The 27249-nt window shown below is 38.7% G+C and overlaps 1 protein-coding gene across 2 annotated transcripts in view; it reads right to left on the bottom strand.

The window, feature by feature from the left end:
• The window catches only part of Lars (leucyl-tRNA synthetase), a 70638-nt gene that overhangs the window by 8338 nt on the left and 35051 nt on the right, over window positions 1-27249 (bottom strand). The window contains exons 16-31 of one of the 2 annotated variants that reach the window (XM_017795225.2): window positions 25920-26005; window positions 25771-25836; window positions 25606-25688; window positions 24521-24659; window positions 23995-24207; window positions 23049-23106; window positions 20699-20762; window positions 13668-13851; window positions 11808-11898; window positions 10102-10242; window positions 8989-9129; window positions 8642-8752; window positions 6411-6521; window positions 4379-4483; window positions 2770-2865; window positions 719-851 (exon numbers count right to left, since the gene is read on the bottom strand). In XM_017795225.2, coding sequence (XP_017650714.1) covers window positions 719-851; window positions 2770-2865; window positions 4379-4483; window positions 6411-6521; window positions 8642-8752; window positions 8989-9129; window positions 10102-10242; window positions 11808-11898; window positions 13668-13851; window positions 20699-20762; window positions 23049-23106; window positions 23995-24207; window positions 24521-24659; window positions 25606-25688; window positions 25771-25836; window positions 25920-26005 — 1822 coding nt within the window. The remainder of the gene's footprint in view (window positions 1-718; window positions 852-2769; window positions 2866-4378; window positions 4484-6410; window positions 6522-8641; window positions 8753-8988; window positions 9130-10101; window positions 10243-11807; window positions 11899-13667; window positions 13852-20698; window positions 20763-23048; window positions 23107-23994; window positions 24208-24520; window positions 24660-25605; window positions 25689-25770; window positions 25837-25919; window positions 26006-27249) is intronic. The other variant, XM_029557925.1, reaches the window with a different exon arrangement.

The following is a 27249-nucleotide window of genomic DNA, read 5'->3' as shown; positions in this document are numbered from 1 at the left end:
TAAATACTGAATTTAATCACAGGAAATATATTCAATCTTGATCAGAAATTGAGATTATTTACTTTTTTACCTGGAGGCACATTGCTTAGAAGAAATACCAAGTTTGGAGTCAAACCAAATTTGAATTCTAGTTCCAGGATTTATCAGCTGAACATATTTTGGAAGTTACTTAACCTTTGTGAGTCTTCATTTCACTATCTGTACAAAGGGAATAATACCTTTAAGGTTACTGAAAGATTAACTGTAGCTGAGTGTGGTGGCACATGCCTTTAACCCAGCACTTGGAAGATAGAGGCAGGTGGATTGCTATGAGATCCAGGCCAGCCTGGTCTACATAGCAATCTAGGCCAGCTGGAGCTACAGAGAGATCCCTGTCTTTTAAAATAAATAAATAAATGGCTAACACATGGAAAATACTCAAAAAAACTTTTATTCTATTTCTCCCCTTTCCCTAGAAATATGCCAGTGAAAAAAATGTCTAATCCAGTGACCTCATTTCACTGACAGAAATCATCTTGGCATTTAAATGACAGGGAAGTCACCGAGCTTCCTAACCATACAAGACCTAAAGAATCCAGGTTTCCTGATTCTGGGCCCAAGTCTTTCCACAGTGTTACACAGCTATCCTCAAGCATGTAACTTTTCTACGTCTCCTCTGCTTACAATTCATCAAATACAGAAGCTACTTCTAAGTGTGAGTTTGAAGGAAATCATTTACCTTTGATTCCTCGATCCATTTTCATTAAACGTCTGATTATGGAATCACAGCTATCTCCTTGTCTGATATCAATTTTGGTTGAGAAATAGCCATTGGATGGTTGGGGATTTACTAGGGAAATTGGTACACCAGGCTAGAAAAATAAAGAATAAATAACTATACAAGATATCTAACTTGAATACTGCCAAAGCAAGGGCAATCTTGCTACATTTTCATTACTCAGTAAAGTCGTATCTAATTCTGATATTCTAAATCATGACCAAGACAGAGTCACATATGAAAGAAAAGCTGCATAAGTTCATGTTTACAATGAGATATCTTTAAAACTGATTACAACTCTCTCAATAGACAAACTGATAGCAGAAAATAACAATAATTCTATTTTCTCTTCCACAACATCATCGTTTGTTGAATTTCTCTACTATAAATCACTCTAAGAAGCAACTTATACATTATTTCTATATCCAGAAAAGTAGTTCTTACAAACGAGAAGCTGACAACCAAGACTAAGAAATTAGCAAAAGCCATAAAGACAATTAAGTAGTAAGACAAGAATTAAGCCCAGTTATATGCCACACTATCTAGCACTACAGAAACATTAGTAAAGAACCCTGCTTATTATTTTAAGTGGAAAAAAAGCCAACCGAATCTTGTGAAAAACTAAACAGAATACTGCAAAGTGGCTTGAAATAATATATCTGTATAGAGAACACTATTTTGCTTATTCCCATGGTTCACATGATTGCACTTGTGAAAGCTCCCACCGCATAATGCAATGAGAGGTCCCCATGATCATGAGTCTTTCAAAGCAGACCTTTTCTGTTTTTAATTAAATGTGGTAAAAGTAACTGTATATATATATAAGTACTCAGCTTACCAAGATAAGCAGGTCATTATATGGTGTCACAATTGTAGTCCAAATTGGAATGGAGTTCTTGAGGGTAAATAGAATCTTTAAGACCTTTTTTTTTCCCCACCAGTAATAACCAAAAAAAGGAAGGGGGGGGGGAAGCAATTCCACCATAAATTAAGATGATATATCTACCTGGTTTATACACAAAAACAAGAAGCCTTGAATAAGTCAAACTAAGGCTCAAAATAAACATCTGAAAGCTCTTTGCCACTGTCTCAGAAAGTCTTACCCAAAGCTAGTTTTCATAATTTTTTACTTATTTATTTTTATGTGTATGAGTGTTTTCCTGCATGTACGTAAATGCACCCAGGGTGTGAAATGCCCACAGAAGGCAAAAGAGGGCACTGGATCCCCTGGAACTAGAGTTACAGATGGTTGTTAGTCATCATGTGGGTGGCTGGGAACTGAACCCAAGTCCTCTGCAAGAGCAACCAGTGCTCTTTACTTTCTCAGCCATCTCTCTAGCCCCCTACTTTTTAAAAATAAAGACCATGTTCAGAATACCATTATTTTTCTTTAAAGATTTATTTTTATGTGTATGTGAGTGCCTGCATATATGTATATGTACCACATGCATGCCTGGTGCCTGAAGAGGCAAAAGGGCATCAGATCCCCTGAAACTGAGTTACAGTTTTTAGCTGGCATGGGGGTACAAGCCTGGGTCCTCTGTAGAGCAGCCAGAGCTTCTAGCTGCTGAGCCATCTCTCCAGCCCTCCCCCTGCTGCCCACCCCCCCTTTTTTTTTTGGTGTTTTTGAGATAGGGTCTCCCTATAGCCCCAGTACTCAGTATATAGACCAGGCTGGCCTTGAGCTTACAGAGATCTGCCTGCCTCTGCCTCCCAAGTGCTGGGACTAAAGGCATGTGCCACCACACCCGGCATTTTTTTATTTTTAAAAACTACAAATAATAACTAATACCATCCATAGTAGTAAAGTTAGGAAAAGTAAGTACTGCACAGAGAAGTAGGACACCTCAGGCCGAGCCCTATTCCTAACTGTGGCATGAAACAAACTATTTACCTAATTTCTCTGTGTCCTGCTTATCTCTCCCTGTAAAATAATGGGCCTTGGTGCAATGACCTTATCTAAGGTCTCTTCTAGGTCTAAGAGGCAATGATCCAGTATGATTTCAACTTACTTCTGTTCTAAAAACATTAAGTGGCTTCCCAGGACAGCAATCTTCCCTGATTTTATCTTCTGCTTCGGAGGCAAACTTGACTTCTATAAGTTCTAGTGGGGGGGGGGGGGGGGGAGGAGTAGAAAAGATTAGTAACACTTAATATGACTGAAATTAATCACCACTTCATTTCACCAAGAGCAAACTAGTTTCTCCATTTAACATGAAATGGTCTCTGCAATTCTTTTGTTTTCCTTATCAACATAAAATGAAATCTGTAATCAGTTATTAACATTCATCTTAGATGTCTCACAGCTTTTTATTTATACAGTCATATTTGGCAGTTTCTATAAGAAAAACAAGAAATCAGCATAAAACTTTTCCACTTAGACAAGCAGAAGCTCCAAAATTTATTATTTGAGAATAAAAAGGTTTCAGTTAAATAAATGGAAGAAAAGTTTAGAAATGTAACACCCTGCATATTTCTGAATGCAAGATGACTGACTCTAAGGCATGTCTCTTCTGTCTAAGTGACAAAATCCAAGAACAGTTTTTTTAGGTAATATATATATGAGCATTTAGAGAAATACATAAAAATAGATGTCTACTATCTGGCTCATTATTAAGAGGATTAGTATACATGAAGCTCTTGGTTCAATCACTGCAACAAAAACCCCACAGTAATAATGAATAAAATCAATTCTCATTTAGAACTTTCTTTTATTTCTGTGTTCCATGAAACAGTTTTTGGTCAAACTCTAAGCCTATATTTGTTTTCATTTTAGTGGCAATATTTTTAGAATGATGTTTTGAGTCTTCTAAAACAGTACTCTTAAGCAAATTAGTTTTCCTTTTGCCTAAGCTAAAGGAAAGCTTTGAGAATCTGTGTAAGAATGTGTGATTGTTAATGTATCAGGAACCCCGGATTATAATTAATTCAATTTGGTGAATCTGAAGTTTGAGGTGGGAGCAATTCATAATGCTCCATAGTATGAGAGTCTTCAAAAACATCTTATAAGGTTCTCTGTCTCTGTCTTTTATTTTGCTGTTGTTTGTATATGTGTTGCTGGGGATTCTCCTGGCTGTTTTAAAGTCAATCTGAGAGAATACCTAGCCATACACATTTCACTGTTTACATACAAGACAACTTTTATACCTATTCATTTGCTTTCATCTCAAATATTTATTAATGATGTATTTGGCAAAAGAAACACAGGAGATGAAGTATATACAAAGGTTTATACATACAGATTAGAGATGCATGCGCCAATACCTAAGTGTTATTAGCAAAAACAATGAGTCTTTCTGTAAGAAACAGTGTATTTTAAAATGAAATGGAGATCTTTTTTAAAGGTTAAAAACTCATTCAATTTTATGTCTTACAGGATTTATACAGAGTTCAATATTGTATAACTGTATTAATTCAACTGTGAACCTAAAAATTTTATAGCCATTTTTGAAAGAGATGTTTCTTTGCTCTGGAAATTATTATTGAGGATGTTAAAGCTGTAATGAAATGCTTCTTCTAAAAATAAAATAAAAATTAAAAAAAGGTTTATAATAAAAGGTTGTAGAACTAGATTGTGGTTTTTCTACAGCTGATTAGTAGTTACAATCTCTACCTTCTTACCTCAAGAGAATTAGTTAGGTAGACTATGTTCTCCATAAGCACTGCCTGTTCATCAAATTCCAATTGCAAATCCAAAACATGAGGCCCCTTCTTCTCCACATTTTCCTAATAACCAAAGTTATTTGGTTTGAAAAACAAAATCACATTAAGGATAGGTTGAAAAGAATCTGTTTCCTCATAAATATTCATTCTCTCAATCTTTAAATTTCAACAGTTAAAGGAAAGGCCTGGGACTCATGGATTTCTCTTATCTATGTTTGCTTGTTAATGAAATTACTTGCTCAGAATTATCAGTTAAAATTAGATAAGATTTAAGGCAGCACTCTGAAAGACAGGAAGGCATGGGGTTTTCAAATTTCAAAAATAAATATGGTTTTATCATCTTTTATTAACACTGACTTAATGTGCAAACCAAAAGAATTCACTGTAACAAGGAACCAAAGAAATGTATGAAAACCACCTCTCAGGTAAACTTTTAATTTTCCAAAGTAGCAAATATAAAATTCCTAAAGATATTCCGAAAAACTTAAAGGAAAAATGAAAGTTATACTACATACGTACTAAGATAATTGGGTATTCACAAAACAATTTCTTAATTATCTTCAACATTAAATGTTTGCTACTCAGAACATAACCTTAGTGATCCAAGTTCATAAGTACAGAAGCTATCTAGCAAAGTATGTTACACTTATGTGAAAGTAGCCCCACATGATTCCTGTTACCCACTGCTTTTGTCTACCACCTACAGTAGATTCATGCCTTTATACAGGATGAACTCAGCCTGCTTCCCTCCACATGTACTGCAGGTGCTCCTTACCTGTCCTTCTGCCATGATGACACCTCACAAAGAGATCAACCAGATGCTAGTGCTGCTCTGTTACCTCCCTGGCTTTAGAACCATGACCCAGAAAAACTCCTACTGTTTATACAAATTATCTAGTCTTGAGCTGAGTCACTCCGTGTTAGATGTTTGCCTAGCAGGCTCAAGGCTCTGCATTTAACTGCCAATACCACTAAAAGAAAAAAAATTATCTAGTCCATGGTATTGTTATGGCAGCAGAAAATGGACTAAAACATTCTCTAGTTCCATTCTCCATAAAAGTACTAGAAAGCCAGTTTTGCAACAGGGTCTCATGTAGTCTATGCTGGCCTTGAACTTGCTAGCTGAGGATGTCCTTGAACCTCTTATCTTCCACCTCCCAAGCACTACAATTACAGGTATGCACTAACATGCCCACTTTTATGTGGTACTGGGGACCCAGGACTCTGCATACTAAGCAAGCACTCTACCACCTGAGCCACAGTCTTAGCCCTACAAAGCCATTTTCTCTTTTACCTTTTTTTTTTTTGGTCATTTTGGTTTGGGACAGGGTCTCCCCATAGCCCCAGCTAGCCTGGAATTCACTGTGTAGACCAGGCTGGGCTCTGCCTCCCAAATGCTGGGTTTAAAGGTGTGTACCACAGCTCCTGGCCTCAAAGCCATTTTCTTAGTCCCAGATTTGTCAATCATTTTCAACATTTGTAAAACTACTTTTGCTTGCCAATACAACAATAGTATTAAAAAATACATTATTACTCAGTCTGATAGCGAAACCCTAAAGAACTGTTCTATAACGAAGAATTAACCACTCCAAAGTATCAATAGTCATTGTTCAGAAACCCAGGTTTAACGACTATCACCAAATTTTTCCTTCTCAGCTAAATTTACAAAAATGTAGAAATAAGTTTTCAGTAAAAGGATCTAGTGAAAACACCCTAACATAGCCAAAACTGAAAAGAACGAAGGTATAACATGAAGGAACTAATTTAGTGCAGCAATTCTAAGCTGATTTTTCTTCTGTAATATATATTTTCACATACTCCACATAGATAAATCTAAGATCTGGTAGCTCACTTCTCACAGCCACTGATGGAAAGGTGCTATTTTAGTACATCTCCAGGGGAAGACTATACCAAGGCTTCTCCTCTTCTCTTGTCCTGTTTAACCATTTCTCATATGGTCATAGTTGTACAAGTCCACAGGTACTTTTACCTTAATCATGGCAACAAAAGGCATAACTTTCTTCATATATTTCTTCAATTCTGACAAATTACCAAGTTCACTAGCAAGGACTTTGTTATCAGGAAATTTTCCACTGTTGGCCTAAAAATGGGAGCAGGGAGAGGGATGTAAAGAGAAATAGTTTAAAGATGATGTAAGAGCATAGGAATGCCTGTTAACAACTCTGCCAGACACAGAATGGTAGCCTCTGTCTGTTGGAGACAAGAGTGTTTAGCAAGAGCATCATGGGAGGTCAAAGTTAAGGCCAATGCTGAAAATGCATGCTTATCAAGTCTAAAGAAGAAAAACCAAGTACAGTACCCTGAATATTTATCTTCCTTAATAACAGAAGCCCAAAAGCTCACGCCTTTAATCCCAGCATAGGTAGAGGCAGGCAGATCTCTGTGAGTTTGAGGCCAGCCTGGTCTACATAGCGAGCTCCAGGCCAGCTGGGGCTACAGGGAGACTCTGTCTCAAAAACACTTAAAAAAAAAAAAAAGGCACAGCATGAATCTAAATGGAAATAATACACAGTATGATTTTAAATGGTTTATTTACATTCAATTTTAAACTTTACTAAAGTTCATGAAAAACAGTGTTTTCTCTACTTGTCAATGAAGAAGAAAGATGGTAGGAAACATTCCTTTTCCTTGGCACCAAAAAGGTACCATGTTCTATGTACAGATCTTCTGGATTGTAAACATTCTTTTAGTTCTTTTAAATGAAAACAAGTAAAACTTCAAAAAGAAATTAATAATGTCAAAAGACATTGTTTCAAAACAATAGACTACCTGGTCAAAGAACATGAAGTAAAAATAAGACACCTAAAATGAAAGAGGTAATTTGTGTTTTAACAGCAGGGGCACTACACACCCTCAGCTGCTTCCTGGACCTGCTGGTGTGAATCCGGAATCAGCCAAGGCCGTTTCATTTTCTCTACTGTGGAGGTTGTGTTTCCCATTTGCTTACTGTAACTAAAATCTGCAAGCAGATTCTGAAGGCCACCTTCTACTTCTAATACACATAATCAAAGGTGGGGCTCTCCATAAAAATATATTCATGAGGAACAGCAAAACATTGCTTCCCATTACATTTTACAACTTTAGAAACAGTTTTTCTGAATATTTTTTAATTTGCAATGAAAAGCATTATAGCAAAATTCTAATAAAGTTCTGAAGTCAAAATTATTTTTTTCTTTCATATTTTGATCATAATCCCTATTTTGTCTCTTTTATTGGAGGGGCGGTCTTTTTGAGACATGTCTCCCTGTAGCCCCAGCTGGCCTGGAACTCACTTGTGTAGACTAGGTTAGCCTTGAAATCATAGAGATCTGCCTGCCTCTGCCTCCAGAGTGCTGGGATTAAAAATAGGCATGCACCACCACACCCAGCTACTGTCTTTCTTCTTTTTTATTTTTTTTTTTTAGGTCTTTTTGAGACAGGGTCTCCCTGTAGCCCCAGCTGCCCTGAAACTCACTATGTAGACCAGGCTGGCCTTGAACTCACAGAGATCCGCCTGCCTCTGCCTCCCGAGTGCTGGGATTAAAGGCGTGTACCACCACGCTCAGCTGTCTTTCATTTTTTTAAGACACTTCAATGGTTTGTCTACCAATAATAACTGTTCAAATAACCTGAGCACAAAAATCAAAGTTACATAACACTCACTTTGTTTCCAAACTATGAACATCAAAGAAAAACATTTTTTCTACTAAGAAAAGTTAAACCTGAAGCATTGAGTTTCTTATAAACGGAACTATCTTATTTCATAGTTATTTGACATCTTTGAGTGCTACCATTCCATAGGTAATTATCAACCTAAATTTTATTTTTTAATTATTGAAGAACAAAGCTTCAGTTTACTTCAAATATTATAAAGTTAAGCCTTCAAAATTCCACTGGTCAAGTCACAATAAATTAAAAATGAAAATTCTATTCTCTTTCATCATTTTAGCTATATAGATGGCGGGGGGGCGGGGAACGACACACTGTTTAACTACAGACTAGATTCAGTATATTTTTGTAAGAAAGTTTCAGAAATAGTGAAAAAAACAGCAGCTTTTCCCTTGGCATCTACTTATTAGCTACCAAGAATAACAGAGAACACTCCCTGCCTAGAGGGAATTAAACAAGGCCATCTGCCTTCTTTCCCCAGATACTGTGAAAGTCCTATACCAAGACATAAGTAGGCCATAACAGAACTGAGGAAAAGTCTGAGAGCATCACCTCAAAGTGGTTACGCAGAACAGACAAGGTAGTATGTTGCCAAGGAGGGTAGTTCTTTGCCACATAGATGGTGCAGTGTGAGGGCCTCTGGGGTGGTTGCTTGTCAGTTTTCTGCATAGGAGAAGAAAAAGAAAACCTGTTTTTGTGTAAATCAAAGATGAGAACATTGACTCAGCACCTACTACTACCACCTTTAACATTTAAAAATACTAACTTCAAACCGTATCCACAATAAACATAGCACCAAACATTTTAATCAGTCTTAATTTTCATCACTGTCAAATGTCAGCTGATCAAATTCTTATAAGGAATAATCTTTAAAAAACTTCTGTAAAGGATAACATCACCTTTCCTTTAGCTGGCATCATATAGTTCTTGAGTCGTAATCTGAGGTCATGTGCTACTTCCATGAGATATTGTGAGGAACGGATCAAGGAATCATCCACAGGACCTGCCACAGGCCACAAGGCATTCATAATTGAGTCAGGCTTTAAAAATAAAAAAGGTTCAGTGAGATTAAATAACACTCCTTATAATTATTGCTTACAGTTTCATACCAAGGCTACCATCTGTAATTGTGTAATTGTGTGCCCTAAGTTCAAACCTGACTACACATAGCACACTTCTACAGTCCCTGATCTAATGTTCCCTAGAATTCAAGCTGTGAAGTCTGACTCTACATTCTTAATTAGCATCCATTTGTACAAGCATATTAATACCCACACACATATGCTCACTTTCAAAGAAAATTATGTAATGCTAATTTGCCTAAATTTAATCATTATTATATAAATTATGCATGCTCTCAGTTTTTATCCTATTAATACATCCAGTATTGAAAGTATGGCTATTCAGCATATAGACCATGAGCACATTTTTGCACTGTTCATGTACTGAAAAACACAAAAGCCTGGCTAATGAGGCTGGAAAGGAATACTAAACAAGCCAATCTACTTATCTCCAAGCCTGGGGAAATAACTGAATTTATCTTCACACTAAAAATGCTAATATAACATCTCTAAATATACAGCCCTATATATGCTAGGAGTTTTACATAAAACAATAATATTCATACAAATATACCCTTATATTTTTGTTTCTAAGCAGCTCCTATTTGTTATTTGTATCTTTCTAAATATGTCTACCTTTTTAACAACTAGAAGAACAATGTGTTCAAATATGTATCTGACTATATTAAATGTATTACATTTCCTAGCAGGTGGTAATTAGACTGTAGATAACATACAGATGATTACATTTTAAAATATATGCACTGTATATAAACAAATGTACATACATGATGTCTTATGTATTGTTTCGATCTCTTAGAATTATGATGAATAACCCAGTACCATTCCTAAACTACTTTTCTGTTTCTCTTAGGTAACAATATTATCACAACACTTATTTGATAAGGTCAAAACTATACCACTTACAACACTTTAAACCCAATGAGGTACCTTTCCGAGGAGTGTCCAGATGTGTTCACACAAATGTGGACAGAATGGAGCCAAAAGAAGTGTCTGAACTTCAATAAAGCGGAACACAAGCTCTCGGTGCATCCCTTCTACGGCCAGTTCACGATACTTATCTTTTGCAGCCTATATAAAATTTCAAATCATTTAACATTTCTCTCACCTTCTTTAAAACAAAAATGAAGATGAAAAATTCAATACCTTGGTTTTAATGTATAAAGTCTTAGTCTTTTAAAAATTACATAATAGCAGGGTGTGGTGGCACGTGCCTTTAATCCCAGCACTCAGGAGGCAGAGGCAGGTGGAAATCCAGGCCAGCCTGATCTACATAGCGAGTTCCAGGCCAGCTGAGGCTACAGGTAGACCCTATCTCAAAAATACCAGAAAAAAAAGTTCCATAATAACTATTATAAAAGTTTCACTTTATTTTCAAAATTCTCCAAGCAAATACACAACACTTTATCCAAAGAATACTGTGGCTTTACATTAGTGATTCTCAGGAAAGGGGGCTGGGAGTGTAGCTTAGTAGTAGAGTGCTTGCTGAGCATGTGCAAAACCCTGGGTTCAACACTCAGCATTCAAGAAAAAGAAAAAAACAAAAAACAATTCTCAGAATTTTCTCTTTTTTTTCTGTCTCATTTGGGTTTTAGCAAAACCCTGTCTCAGAAAACCCAAACGAGACAAGAAAAAAAAAAAAAGATTCCTTTTTTTTTTTTTTTTTTTTTTTTGGAAAAGGGCTTTTTGTAGCCCTAGCTAGCCTGGAACTTACTATGTAGACCAGGCTAGCCTTGAACTCACTATGTAGACCAGGTTGGCCTTGAACTCACAGAGATCCATCCGCCAGCACCTCTGAGCCTCCCGAGTGCTGGGATTAAAGGCATGCACCACCACACCCCGCAGGATTCCATTTTTATCAGTGCACTATTTGATCCAGGCTGACTTCAAACTTACAGCAATCCTCCTGCCTCAGGCCTCTCATATGTTGGAATTACAGGCATAAGCCCACCATGCCCAACTTTAAAAGATTTTAAAAGGCATTCTGTAACTGAGACATAAAAGCTAAACCATCTGAACTGTTTTCTAAGGTCAGACTCTGCAGTGCACAGGAACAATGTAATATAAAAGGGCCATAAATACAAGTATCTCTGTGCTCAGCATTTCTCTTTATTCACATCTGGAAACCAAGTTACATAAATCCCAATGTGACATTTGACAGAACCGATGGAGTAAAGCTACAAATGCTGCCTGAAATGCCAAATCTGGAAAAATACTGACACCTTGTGGAAAAACTCAGCAAGCATTTGCTTCCAGGTTGATAGCAATTAATGACACTTTTGTTTTCACAATTATCAATCAAAATGCTTCTGCACAGCAGGACACAGTGGCACACACCTATAATCCCACTTCTTGAAAAGTGGAGGCAGGAGGATCAGGAGTTCAAGGGTTTCAGACTTAGCTGTCATTGGACCCATGAGAAAATGCTCACAGGTCAAACAAGAGCAGAGTTTTCCACAATGAATAAATACAACAGAAATAATGTCAAAAAAAACTACTTAAAATTACATTTTATTGGAAAACTTGAAAAGATTTTCAGTCTATACTTTGCATGTGCAAATCCCATAGCAAGAAAGAAGGGAGAAAATACATCATATTAACGCTGATATGTTTTAGATACCAAAAGAATAGCGTACCTGAAACTCAAAGAACCCTGTTTTCAAAGCTTCTTTAAACATCATCTTTTCATAGTTTTGATCTGTTTTTATAATTCCTGCATTCATTTCACTATTGAATAGGGAAAGAAAAGCTAGTGAACTTAAAGGCAACTATATATTTAATATATTTTGTAATATATTATTATATACTCATATATATATTCATATAACATATATTTGTATTTACATATTATACATATGAAACTGCTATATATGCCAATAAGCAGCAAAATAAGAACATCAGAAACATTTTGAGTTGCTCTATACAGGATCCAGGGAGACAGCTCAGTGAGTAAAGCACTTGTCATGCAAGCATGAGGACTTGAGTTTAGATCTCCAGAGCCTGCCTAAAGACAGATGCAGTAATACCAGCACTCCTCAGGTGAGATGGAGGCAGAAACAAGAGACTCCCAGGAAGCTCCTGATCCAGCTAGGCCATCATTCACATCAGAAAACAAGAGCACCTGTCTCAAACAAGGTGGAAGGCAAGAACCAACAACTAAGATTCTTTTCCAACCCCTACATGCATTCTGTGGCACATGAGCACCCATTCTCACACAAGAATATACACATACAAATTTCTTTTTTAAATTGCTGTTTTTACAGCTGGGCGTGGTTGTGCACACCTTTAGACCTTAGCACTGTGGAAGCAAAGACAGGCTGATTGTGTGCTTAAGGCCAGCCTGGTCTCCATAGTGAGTTCCAGGCCAGCTGGGGCTACAGGGAGACCCTGTCTCAAAAAAAAGACCAAAAAAAATGTTGTTTTAAAAAAATGCTCAATACAAAACTGTCTCAGTCCTCCTTAAAACCATTGCAGTCTATCTGTCTACTGAACTGCAGCTGCTGTCCTTTCATGGTTCAGGGCTCCTACTTATGACAACACAGTTAACAATGTTTGTTTAGTATTTTGTTGATGAAGTTGGAGGTCATGGTGCCCTGTAATCCAGGTACTTGGAAGGCTGAGCTAGGAGGTCTGCATCAAGTTCAAGGTCAGTCTTGAGTGGTGTGGGTTTCAGGCCAGCCTGAATTTCACCAACTCCTTGATAAAAAGTGTTAGTGATGTGTAAATCACAATATGCAAACAACCTAAGGCTGTGGCAAGACTTCAGTTGCTTGCATGTTAAGTAACTGACATTGGATATTAGAAAAACAGTTCACCCCAGATTTAATTTGGCCTAATCTGACTCTGATCTCTCACCTCTGTCTTTGACACACTGTACTTCAAATATCACATCGTTTCCATGGATTATACATGCTTTCTCCTCTCCAAGACTACTGTCTATTTTTCAAAAACCCCAGAATTACCCTGAGCCCCCTGAATCCTCCTCCCTGTCCTGCATTTACAACTGGTGGCTGGCTAGTCAACAAGCAGAGACCAGGTCCTGCTTATCTTTGCAGCACTGGTGCTTGGGATGTCTTCTGATCTGAAAATGCTGGCAAATGTCTTAAAATTTTTTAAGAAGATATTTCTCTTTTTTTCTTAATCTATTTTTTCTTTAACCACTTTAGCCTGCTATAAAGCAAGAAAGCAGGGAAAATGCTTTTAAGAAGAGGTTTTGACGATAGAAGTTTATATCCCAAGTTTTCAATTACTAACATCAGATATTTAGTGAAATAATTTTGTTAAACCTCAGTTTCTCTGAGTAACACTGTAAGCATAAGGTTGCTTTGAGAATAAAGTCAGATAAAAATGACTAATATAGCATCTGGCACAAGTAAACATTCAATGAATAGTGGTTATTATCACTTAACTTATTTTAGAAAAAAAGAAAAAGAGAACATGAAAGTGCACTAAGACTAAGCCATTCTCACAAAAAGAGTGCTGGGATCCAAGGTTACCTGGCAAAAACTCTATCATTGAGAGTGCTGACAGAGCCGCTTCTCAGGCTGTCCCAGTTGGTAAGCATTTCCTTCACCCATTCTACCCATGTGTACAGACGGAGGATACCGGCATCTGCCATGGCTTCCACAAAGTTGGCATCTTCAATAGTGTCACCAGCATCAGCCAGAGCCAGGCGCATTCCTGAAAGAAGGAAAAAAATCCCTTTAAAAGACCAGGCTAGGCATGCTGCACACACTTCATTCCAGCACTTAGGAGGTAGCGAGATCAGAAGTTCAAGGTCCACCTTGAGCTACATAGTAAGTATGAAGTCGGCCTGAGGTACATGAGGCATTGTCACAAAAATCCAAAATACATATACACACATACACACACAGAGGATTACTGAGAAACAACTGTGCATCTTGTTGGATACACTGCAATCCTTACACATAAATTAAGAAATAGCAGATGCTTTACAGGACTGTACTAGATCAACAGGAAAAATAAAAATCACTTAAAGGTCCATAACTATGTTAAAATACTCAAGATAATTTGTATCAATTTACATAAACTTAGCATCACTGTGTTTCTTCTCAGGCATGTTGAGGTAATGATCTTTAATGAGGCAGAAGAAGAAACTGGGTGCATTTCTTTGTAGTTTCCCTTACCAACACCTCAGCCTCATGAGACCTCCTGAGAACACATGCTGGTGCCCTATGTATACAAATGCAATTTAATTTCTCAATTCTAAGATTTCTTTCAATTTTCTACTAATATAACTATTATTTCAATTGCCATCTCTTGTGCTACCAAAACTTTCAATTTAAAGATACTGAAAAAAAGACTAAACTTCCATCAATTGGCTGAATTAAGTAAACCATAAAGCATCTCTATAACAGAATGTTAGAAAAAGAAATGAATCCACTGTGCACCAATCGGTGCAATCTCAAACATGAACTAACAAGCAAAGATGATGAAGTAAGGAACAGTATGTGCAGCATGTCACTGTGAGAACAAGCAATATTTACTTCTACATACATTAGGGCTGGGGAGACAGCTCAATCCATAAAGTACTTGCTATGTACAAGGACCAAAAGTACTTTTGGTACAGGACCAAAGTTCTGCTTCCAGAATCCACTTTTAAAAAGCTGGTGGCACATGCTTGGAGACAGGCAGATCCCTGGGTTTTGCTGGCCAGCCAACCTAGCATTAACTGGTAAACTGCAAACCAACGAGAGACCCTGTCTCAAAAAGGTAGACAGCACCTGAGGTTGATCATTGGTCTTCATGTACATGCGCACACACACACACCACACATGTATGCAAACAGAAAAGCTATATATGCATTAAATATCTCATAGAACATACAAAGAGCTTTAATACTTTTCAACCTCTTATTTTTGAATTGTACTTACAGAAACATTGGGAAAAATAACAAATTAAGTTTATTCAATTCACCTCTTTCCCAAATGTTATAAAAGCTACAACTCAACAAGACCATAGTATCAAAACCAAATGGTTAGCACTGGTATAATAGTATTAACCAAATTATAGACTGTGTGCAAATTTTCAAGTGTTTCCATTAATATTCTTCTCATGTTCCAAACATAATCCAGAATCCCACAGTGCATTTAACAGCTGTGTATTTTGGCCTTTTTCAAATTTGTAACAGTTCCTCAGTCCTTGCTTGTCTTTCATGACTGACTTTGATGCTTCTGATGATACTAGTTACCTACTAGAATTACTCCCAATTTTGGTTTTATGAGACATTTCCTCATGAGGCTGCATTTACAAACCTTTGCCAAGAAACCCAACAGTGTCACTGGTATCAATCTAAGGCAGATACACCCTGGTGACTGCCACTGGTGCTGCCAGCCTTCCCACTTGGTTAAGATGTCATGCACTAAGTTTCTGCACTAGAAACTCACTGTTTTTCTTTTGGTTTGCACCTTGATAGAGATACTCAGAGAATATGCTAATAATCCTCTCTTCATCTGAAACTTCAGTCCACTGATTTTAGCAACCACTGGTGGATACTGCCAGTAACAAATATTCCCTTAGTGTTTGCCCAATGATTTTTATAAAATTTCATTCAATTTTCCTTTATTTATTCATTATACTTCAAAGGAAAAGATGTCTATACTCTCCCATTAACTAATCTATTCATAATTAATATCAGTACTGATTCACAGATATGTGTTTCATTCACTGGTTTATAATCCAATGCTATCATTTACTTCAATGCCTCAATCACTCTAGCATGAGACACTGAGAGTCCCTTCAAGTTTGTTCCTATGCCGGTTCAACAAGTCCCCAGCTGGGGCTGAGGACAAAGTTCAGTGGTAGAACACTTCCATATGAAGGGTAAGAGCTTGAGTTCTATCCTCAGTGCTGCAAGAAACAAGCTGGATGAGCTAACACTTGCCTATGAAGGGTGAAGGCAGGAGGATCTCAAGTTTGGAGTCAGCCTGGGTTATATTTCAAGACTGTTTCAAAAGATAAAGCCCACTAGGCATGGTGGTTCACACCTTTAATCCCAGGCAGAGAGGTAGGCAGAACTCTGAATTGGAGGTCAGCATGGTCTATATAACAAATTCTAGGCCAGATGGGGCTACAGGGAGACCCTATCTCAAAAACAAACAAAAAAAAAGGACAAGGCCCCAAATCTCTCCATCCTTTTCCAAAGAGTTCGATGTTTTCTGATGCCACAAAAGTTCCAGTCTCACCTTGTACTTGTACTTGACCTAGCCAATCAATCTCTTCCACGAGTCCTAGTTTCTTTTACAGAATAGTGTTTAGAAATCAAGATCTGACAGCAAGTATTGCACTGCTGCAGGGGTGCCACTGCTCTCGGCAGAGAACCAGGGGGGAAGTGTATTGCACTGACCCACACAACACCTCTATTTACTCTATGTCCATACATTTATACTAAAAACCATGAGCTCGGGACTGGAAAGATGCTCACTGGTTAAGAGCACTGGCGGCTCCTGCAGAGGACTTGTTAAAAAATGCAGTATTTTGTATAGTTCTGTGATTAGTTTTTTCAAACTGAGTCACCTGGAAAGAAGGAATCTCAATTGAGAATTTCCTCCATCAGATCAACCTGTGGACTTGCCTCTGAGGCATTTTCCTGATTGCAAATTGATGGAGGCCCAGCCCACTGTGGACAGCGTCATCCCTCTGGGCTGTAATAAGGTAGTTGAGGGGGCAAGGGGAATAAGTCAGTAAGCAGTGCTCCTCCATGGTTCCTGCTTTGAACACCTACCTTGGCTTCCCTACAGCCCCCACCACCCCATGATGAACTGTGATCTAGATATGTAAGCCATCTAAAGTCCTTTCCTCCCAAAAGTTACTTTTGGTCAGTGTTTTATAAGCAAGAGAAACCAAAATAGGACAAGTTCTTTAGCTTTAGTGTCTAATTAAAACAACTGGGGTTTCAGTTTGTTTGTTTTTTTTTTTAAAGACAGGGTTGCACACAACCCATACTAGTCTTGACTCACTATGAAGCTGAGGATGACCTTGAACTGATCCTCCTGCCTCCACCTTGTAAGTCCTTAGATTGCAGGTATATGTCACACACCTGGCTGAAATAACTACTTTCAGAAGAGTTTAGCACTTCCCCATTACCTTCAATGTGGCTGTTTTCCTTTGCAATAATCAATAAACACTGTTCAAATTTACTTTGCATCTGCCACTCACACACCCTAGTTGAATATAATTATATACTGTTTTGGTACAAGAAACATTATCAGGTTCTAAGAGTCAGAGCTACACCACAGATGTAACAGAGGAGTGGCTCTCTCCGTACCCTCACTACCAATTCTCTTTTTCTTTTATTTATTATTTTTATTTTATGTGTATGTGTGTATTGCCTGCATGCAGGTAAGTGCACCCGTGTCATGCAATGACCGTGGAAGATAGAAGAGGCTGTTGGATCCTCTGGAACTGGAGTTACGGACAGCTGTTAGCTGCCATGGGGTGCTGGGATTCGAACCCAGCCAGGTCTTCTACAAGAACAACCAGTGTTCTTAACCACTGACCCATCTCTCCAGCCCCCCAATTCTCTTTTTCACAATACTTTCCCACATATTCCATAGGTAGCTAATTTATTCTCTACTTTTTTTTTTTTTTATTTGAGACAGGGCCTCCCAGTAGCCTCAGCTGGCCTGGAACTCACTATGTAGATCCACCAGCCTCCTGCCCCCCACCCCCAAGTGCTGGGATTAAAGGCGTGCACCACCACACCCAGCTACTCCCTACTTTCTAAAAAATTAAATATATTCTTTAATTTTTTGATACATGTCTACTACTTTGTTACATGAAAGGTGCACACATTAAATATTCTTTTGCGGTTTTTTAATATTTTATTATTTTTATGTGTATGAGTATTTTGCTTGCATGTATGTAAGTGCACCATGTAAAGCAATGTCCAAAGAGAGTGTCAGACCTCCAGGAACTGGAGTTACAGATGGTTGCTGGCCGCCATGTGGATGCTGGGAATCAAAACCAACTCCTCTGGAAGAACCAATGAACCACCTCTCCAGTCCATCAGTTTTTTGTTGTTTACTTAAAAAGTGTATCTTGGCCGGGTGTGGTGGCACACGCCTTTAATCCCAGCACTCGGGAGGCAGAGGCAGGAGGATCTCTGTGAGTTCAAGGCCAGCCTGATCTACATATGAGTTCCAGGACAGCTGGAGCTACAGGGAGACCCTGTCTTCAAAAGACCAAAAAAAAAAAGTGTATCTTGGAAGTCATTTCCAATCAATTCATAAGTTCTTTTTCTCTTTTATAGCTGTATAATATTACATCGTGGGGTCATGCTGTAGTTTATTAACTCACTTTCCTACAAAGAGATGATTTGGTTGATTTCAACATTTTTAAGTAATTAATGTATATATTTTTGTATTATTGAAGCATGTAGCTTTGGGGTAAGTCTCTAGAAATGAGATTATTGGACCAAAAGGGTGTTAGAGTTGTCAAGTTAGCCTATGGGAAAGTTGTACTGATCTGCAATACCACTAACCATGTCTGATGAAGAGTATGTGAAAAAATTAATGGCTATTAACTGAGAAAAGGTAGGAGGCTAGGGGACAGGAGAGTTTTTTTTTTTTTTTTCTTCTTTTTTTTTGAGAGAGTGTTTCCCAGTAGCCCAGCTGGCCTGGAACTCACTATGTAGACCAGGCTGGCCCTGAATCACAGAGATTCACCTGCCTCTGCCTCCTGAGTGCTGGGATTAAAGGCATGCACCACGACACCAGGCTTCGTAAAGTATTTTCAATGTACATGCTGTCCATATCTTCTGAATTTTGAGCCATATGGATATATTATTTAAATAAAGCAATAGTTTCACAATGTTTTCTAAGAAACAGAATAGTTTGCATTTTATAATTTTAATTAGATTCCGTGGCTCTGCCGCCACCATACCCAACTAATTTATTATTCTTTAGTTTTATGTGTATGAGTGTATTGCCTGCATGTACATAAGTGCACCCATGTTGTGCGATGCCCATGGAAGTCAGAAGAGAGTGTCAAACTATAGTGTAATTGGAGTTACTGATGGATGTTAGCCGCCATGTATGTTCTGGGAATGGAACCTGGGTCCTCTTCCAGAGCAGTCAGTGCTCTTAACCTCTAAGCCAACTCTCCAGCCTCAATAGTTTGGTTCTAATAGAGAAAAAACAAGAATTCAAACTGGGTTACCCATGTTCACTAAAGAAGAGGTGTCATGATGACCGGTGGCCAGTCCAAGTCTTCCCGTAACAAATACAAACCAAGTGTGGCAGCACTAAAAAATAAATAAAAGGGTGAACACTAAAAAAATAAATGCAGCAGCCCTAAGATAAATAAATAAATAAAAGTGTGGCAACACTGAAGCCAGCGACTCCCCAGGGTTTTTTTTTTCTTCATTTTTAAAAAATTGTTTTTGAAAATTATTTCCAAGTTTGACATCAATAGAAATACCAAATATGGAGGAATCATACTGTAAGAGCTTCCTGTAGATTCTGGAAGCAGCCCTAGAAAATAAACCCTGAACCTTGATAATTCCAAGTTTCATTTAAAGGAGACTCTAGGGGCTGAAGAGCTGGCTCAGGGGCTAAGAGCACACACTACTCTTGCAGAAGCCCTGAGTTCAGGCCTCAGCACCATGGCAGGCAGCTCCTGTGATGACACCAGCTCCAGGGGATTCAACAACCCTCTTCTGCCCTCCTTTGGCACTATGCTCACATGCACACAGACACAAATAAGCAAAATAAAAAATAAATCTTAAAAGATTCTAGGGCCAACAGCATAGCTCAGAAGGTAAAAAGCACTTGCCATGCAAGGCTTGATAACCTGATATCAATCCCTAGAACCCACATAAAGCAGCCAGATGTGGTGGCATTCATCTATAATCCCAGAATTCCTATGACGAGATGGGAGGTAAAGACAGGAAAATCACCCATAAGCTTATGGGCCAGCTATTCTAGAGCACACAGTATGAAAACAAGAGAGACCTTGCCTTAAAACAAGGTAGAGAGAACCAACTCCTGAAAGTTGTCATCTGGCCTCCACATGTGCACCATGGCACCTGGTACCCATACTCACACATATACATCATACACACTTGCACACACACTAAATAAATAAATAAATAAACAAACAAACAAACAAACAAATTTTAAAGACTCTAACATCACTAAATTTATTCTTGAATAGATTATGTCAATAACACTTTTTTTTTTTGGTCTTTTTGAGACAGTCTCCCAGTAGCCCCAGCTGGCCTGGAACTCACTATGTAGTCCAGGCTGGCCTGGAACTCACAGAGATCTGCCTGCCTCTGCCTCCTGAGTGCTGGGATTAAAGGCATGCACCACCACGCCCGGCCAGGTCAATAATTCTTATGTTTTAATTTAAATATTATGTTGCTCACTCACAAAGAAAATATGAATATTTTTAAATTGTGTTAAAAACAAAAAGAAATTAAAATAGCAATTTTACCTTGTCTTCTGTAATCTAAGGAGAACAGGACCCTATCTATACAACAACAATGATTAAAATGTATATTCACCATCAGCTGAAAATTTGTCAACAGCTTGGGTCAAAGTGAGGAAGTTGCCTGTAGATTTTGACATCTGAAAGAGAAAGTCAGTGACCAGAATCAGTAAGAATATACATAAATAGAATAACTCAAATCAAAGTAATTAGATGGGTCATGAATAGAATTTGAAACATGGGAAGAAGATATTTGATAGGACTTAGAGGGAAAACTACAGTTGAGGAAGTCAGTGACTGGGTTTCATAGCTATCAGGGCCACAATCAGGACAGACTCTCCAGCCTAAGCTCAGTCCACTGTGGTCTCTTACCTGTTCAGCTCTGGGTGGCTGGGCTAGATGTATGGAATGATTCCAGTGCAGCCAGAACACTGGATGATTACCTAACAGTACTACCATAGTCAAGAGTGATTGGGAAATGAAATGGATTCCTCTTCAAGGACCTTCCTGCCATGGTTTTGTTCCTGTTGTGCCAGGGACAGGCACCTAGGAAGCAGCATTTACAGGCAGGCACTCTTTGCTGCTTTAAAATTTCACGTCATAGCTGGGCATGGTAGTGCATGCTTTCAATCCCAGCACAAAGGAGGCAGAAGCAGGCAGATCTTTGTGAGATTGAGGCCAGTCTGGTCTACATGGCAAGTTCTAGGCCAACTGGGGCTACAGGGTAGACCTTGTCTCAAAAAGAAGAAAAAAAAGTTTCACATCATGACTATAACTTTGCTGAGGCCAAAGAAGTGACTCCAACACCAATTTTCTGCTGCAGGGTAATAAAGCATCTAATTCTAACAAAGTCAGTAGAACAACAATGATCAGACAAAGAAAAATGTCAAATTCTGACTTACAAAGAAATGAGGTTTTTCTGTTTGCTTGCATGTTTTTGAGACAAGGTCTAGCTGTGTCTCCCTGGCTGGCATAGAATTCGCTTTGTAGATCATGCTGGTTTTCAACAAGAGATCCGCGACCCTTTGCCTCCCCAGTGCTGGGACTAAAGGTATGCACCACCACACCCGGCCAAAAAAAAAAAACTTTTTAAATTACTTTTACTTTTAGGGTGTTGGTGAAATTGAATGCTTCATACTTCACTTTGTATCATCTGTCATTTCTTCAAATCTATATCTATTTCCATTATAACACTAATAAAGATTTTTTTATTTATGTGTATGCCTGCATATGTGGGTGTTGTGTGGGCATGCGTATGTGATGTACATGGGTGACCAGACTTAAGAAGATTCCATGGAACTAGAATTAGAGTCTGACATGGATGTTGGGAACTAAACTTGGGCTGTCTGCAAGAGCAACAAGTGCTCTTAACTGCCAAGTCATCTCTCTATCTCTAGCCCCATATTACAACACTTATAAGGATACTATAAGTGGGGCATGGTGGTGCACCTTTAATCCTAGCACTCGGGAATCAGAGGCAGGTGCAGAGTCAGTAAAAGAAAAACAATGAAGCTAGAGAAATGGCTCAGTGGTTAAGAGAGAGCATACTGCTCTTCAGAGGACCTGAGTTCAGTTCCCAGCACCCACAATGGATGGCTCACAATCAACCACCTATAACTCCAGCTCCAGGGGATCTGACACCTCCATCCTCTAAGCACCTATACTCCCATGCACATACCCATACAGACACTCACATATACATAATTAAAAATAATAAATCTTTTCAAAAAAAAAAGCTGGGAGTCGGGGCACACATCTTTAATCCCAGCACTCAGGAGACAGAGGTAAGCGGATCTCTGTGAGTTCGAGGCCAGTCTGGTCTACACAACCAGAACTACATAGTGAGAGACCCTGTCTCAAAAAAGAAAACAAGTAGTGGGAGTAACATTGCAGAAAAGAATACTAATATACACCAAAGAAGCATTATATGACATATAAAAATCCCCCCAACGTTCAAAATTCTCGTTCTACAAGAGTTGTAAATCACACTGTCAAACAAAAAGTACTAGGTGTTTACTTTATAAGAAGGGTCTCCTGGGTTGCAATGCTAAGATTTCTATGCTTTCTGCCCTCATTTCTCTTATTTTTTCTCTCTCCTCCAGTCCTAATTTGTGTCACTCTACATACCAGTATTACAACAAACCTCAATACTGTCTCTTCTACTTCCTCACTTCAGAGATTAAAATTTAGTTCATGCTGTTAGCTCTAGAGAGCTTAAACAAAGGTTTCTTTTTTTTTGGTTTTTTTAGACAGGGTCTCCCTGTAGCCCTAGCTGGCCTGGATTCACTATGGAGACCAGACTGGCCTCGAACTCCCAGAAATCAGCCTGCCTCTGCCTCCCAAGTGCTGGGTTTAAAGGTGTGCACCACCACACCCAGCGACAAAGTTTTCTTAGCTCTAGTTAATTCACCTTTCCCAGACCTTACCTTCTCTGAATTGAGCAGGAGGTGTCCATTCGCTCTCACAGCCACAGGCCACTTGTCACTTCACAGAGAAATAGTGCAAAGCAGAAAACAAAGATTAAAGCAAGATTATGGTTCAACCATGAAATCTTGAGGTAAATGTTACCAGTAAACTTATTTAGACAAATGTGCAAGGTCATTCATTGCAATCATTTGGCTTTGGCTTCTACAGTGTAAGGGATGAGGATGAGGGCCTCCCACATGCCAGCAAGGTGCTCCGTAAGCGACCTGAACTGTACTCCTGTTTTTAACAAGAAACAAGTGGCAATAAGTAAAGGACTCGCTCTGTAAACTATGACACAAGCAGACTGTGATACAACTATTTTAAAATGGCCAGGTGTGGTACACGCCTTTAATCCCAGCACTTGAGGCAGGTGGATCTCTGTGAGTTCAAGACCAGCCTGGTCTACACAGTGAGTTCTAGGCCATCTGGGGCTATAGGGAGACCCTGTCTCAAAAAGACCAAAAATAAATAAATAAATAACTATTTTAAAATCATAGGCGGGGCTACATGTATGAATACAGAAAGATCTTTAAAATACACTATTATGTGAAGAAGACAGACAAGTGAATACAACGTGGTTATCATTTAAGTATATAGCTACCTAATGACAGCATATGCATAAGCATTTTTTCCAATCAGGACAGACCAGGACAGCAAAGGGTCACAATGAACTTTTTAAACTTTATACATTTCTTAAAACTGCTATATTACTGTTATCAAACAGGCCAAATGTAACCCTCAGTGCATGCTTATGGACTGAGGTATGTATAAAATAGAAGTGTACTTTCTGCAAAATGCACATTTGACAAATCAAAATAAACCCTCAATAGTAATTCCTTACGATACTTGAAGCCATAAGACACCCTATTGACTATAAATAAATCTAGCTCACATCTACTTTAATACCTTTGTTCCGGCCACATAGCCACATGATTATAAAGGTAATATGAAAGATGATTTGGAATAAGATCCTTGCCAGAGGCTCGAAGATCCACAGGATACCAGAACTCAAATTCCTGCTTTAACTGATCTAGTTTTTCCTTTGGGATCTGAGTTTTAGGAATTGGAGCATCTTTGAAGAAAACATAATCCCAAACATCCTTAGTCATCTGCTGCGGTCTGCATCAAAATAAAACAAACAAACATAACTATTATTTTGAAACAATAAAAATTTTCACCTCACTGTGAACTGAAACTCTTCAATGTTACATCACACAAGAACAACTGGCTCTCATTAAGAGTCAGGACTGGATAACACAGGAGGGGCTAATTAATAATTTTTCTCAGGTACATAATGAAAAAGCAGAAAGGAACAAAATCCTGCTAACCAAATTCTTAAGAAAATTAAACATAAAATAACTTCTAAATATATAAATCAAAATGTCACAAGACCTACAAATAAACTGTTTCTTTTCCTTAACTATTTACCAACCTGATGCCCAGTGGAGACTCCGCCTGCCCATGAAGATTACCCCCCTGCAAGAGATGTGCAACTGTGTAAAATGCCATGTAAATAGTGGAATCTGACAGTGATTCAATCAGCCACTGCTCATCCCAAGGTAGCCGAGTACCTGCAATACAAAAAGATGAATGCCCACAGAAGCCAAAAGACATCTCCTACAGAATATACATTTTTAAGATGAGTCTAGGCATTTAGAAAGCTGCATATCTAGGAAGCTTTGTTGCTTTGGGGGATTTGTTGTTGCTGTTGTTGTTTTGGGTTGTTTTGTTTTGTTTGTGGTACTGGGAATTAAGCCCAGGGGTTTGCATAAGTTAGGCAAAGACTCCACCACTGAGCCACAACCCTAGCCCTAAGTTCTTAAATTCTATTTGAATAATTAATAAAGATAAAATAGTGCACAAAAACCATACCAAAATGAGTAAACGTGAAGTTCTTTTATAAAAAAAAAAAAAGTCACAGGGCTAGAAAAATGGCTCAGTGGATAAGAGCACTACTGCATAAGCATGAGGACCAGAATTTGGGTCCAAGCACCCACCAGACATCCTCCTCTACCCCCCAACATGCACATAGGTACATGTGCACCTACGTGTGCACGCACAGAGACACAGAAATACCACATACACATGCTCATATATACACAAATACATAAATAAAGAGGTCATGGGGTTAGAGAGATGATTCAGCAGTTAAGAGCAATGGCTGCTCTTGCAAGGACCTGGGTTCAGTTCCCAGCACCCATATGGCAGATAACAATCACCCATAATTCCAGTTCCAAGAGAATCTGAGGCGGTCTTCAGACCTCCTCAGGCATTGCACAATATAGGTACACTTACACACATGCAAGCAATACACTCAAAAACATAAAAAAAAATAATAAAATATTTTTTAAAAGAGGTCATATCATAAAAGTGGGGCATATTTCTAGCACAAGGTAGTTTCTCTCACCCTCTAACCAAAACCTATCCCTTCTAAATCAGCAAACTAGAAGGGGGAGAAGTGTATTTTCTGTATAACTGGCAAAGTCACCCAAATAGAAACATGAAAAGTCTGCTTACCTAAACCATAAGTTCTTGAGCAAGCATGATCTTGTAGCCAATCTAAGGAAGCTTCAAAATTCCTTCTGGTCTCCTCACAGAATCTAAGAACAAAGCAAAAGTGTCTCCTCCCCCTTTATCACCCTCCATATCTCATCTCCCTCCTCCTCATTTTCTCCATCTTACGTTTCTAGGTTCTTCAAGCACTGAAATGTCTGTTTTTTCCAGTTCTCCTCTCCATAATCCAAGTACCTGGAAATGAACAAATTTATGTTTTTTTAAGTCACAAATGACCAAAGTGACTGACAGAATTTTCTTGTGATGAAAGAACTAACCACTGGTCACACAGAGCCACGACACATTCATCTGAAGACCTGGATATCACTTGTTTCTCTGGCTCCATGTAAATAAATGCATCTCCCTAAATGAAGGTAAACAGAAACACGTCAGATATTATAGCAAATCAAAATCTGTCCTTAAGGATGACAGAAGTTACTGCTTAGAACAATTCTGTCTTCCTCTCCCCAGGGTTGAAGCTTTCTGCCTTTTTTTTGGGGGGGTGGGGGTCTTTTTGAGACAGGGTCTTCATGTAGCCCCAGCTGCCCTGGAACTCACTATGTAGACCAGGCTGGCCTTGAACTCACAGAGATCGACCTGCCTCTGCCTCCCAAGTGCTGGGATTAAAGGCATGCGACACCATGCCCAGCCCTTGTTTCTTTCTTTTTTTGGTATTTTTGAGACAGGGTCTCCTTGTAGCCCCATAGGCCCTGGAACTCACTACGTAGACCAGGCTGACCTTGAACTCACAGAGATCTGCCTGCCTCTGCCTCCAAAGTGCTGGGATGAAAGGTGTGAGCCACAACACCCAACTGCTCTGCCTTGTTTCTTAAGCCTTGCTTTTGAAAGGACATAAATGGGGCTGATTTGCTGCTCTTGCAGAGAACCAGTGTTCAGTTCCCAGCACCCACACTGGGTAGCTCACAACTGTCTGTAACTCCAGTTCCAGGAGACCCAAGGTTCTCTTCTGGCCACCTAAGGCACATGCACATATATGGTACATGTACATATGTGGTACACACACATACACCAATGCACACACACATACATAGAAAATTAAAATAAACCTCTTTTAAAAAGAAGACACATTTTCATCAAGTGGATCACTGTCCTACCTACTGATGAATTCCTCTTCAGTGAAAACAACGAAAACACTTTAGTACTTTCTAATCTTATGGTTTGATACCTGAGCTTCCCATTATAGCTTTTTATATTTGTTATGAAAATCCAGAGAAAATGGACAACAAAAAGCATGACACTGCTGCTTCTTTTAAAAAAAATACTCAAAGAATTAAACATGAAAGTTCTTATTTCCAGCACCCATATGGTGGCTAATAACTGTGGTGCATTTACACGCACGTAAGGCAAAACACTCATACACATAATATAAAAATAAATCAGTCAGGGGCTGGAGAGATGGCTCAGCAGTTAAGAGCACTGGCTGCTCTTACAAAGGACCTGGATTTGATTCCCAGCACCCACATGGCTGCTAACAACTGTCCATAACTCCAGTTCCAGAGGATCCAACACCCTCTTCTAACCTCCTTGGGCACTGCATGACACAGATGCACCTACCTATATATAGGCAATACACTCACAAATAATAAG

This window comes from Nannospalax galili, unplaced genomic scaffold (genome assembly GCF_000622305.1).
Source record: "Nannospalax galili isolate Female #2095 unplaced genomic scaffold, S.galili_v1.0 scaffold328, whole genome shotgun sequence".
Classification (NCBI taxonomy): Eukaryota; Metazoa; Chordata; class Mammalia; order Rodentia; family Spalacidae; genus Nannospalax; species Nannospalax galili.
This window is presented reverse-complemented; position numbering and strand designations above follow the sequence as displayed.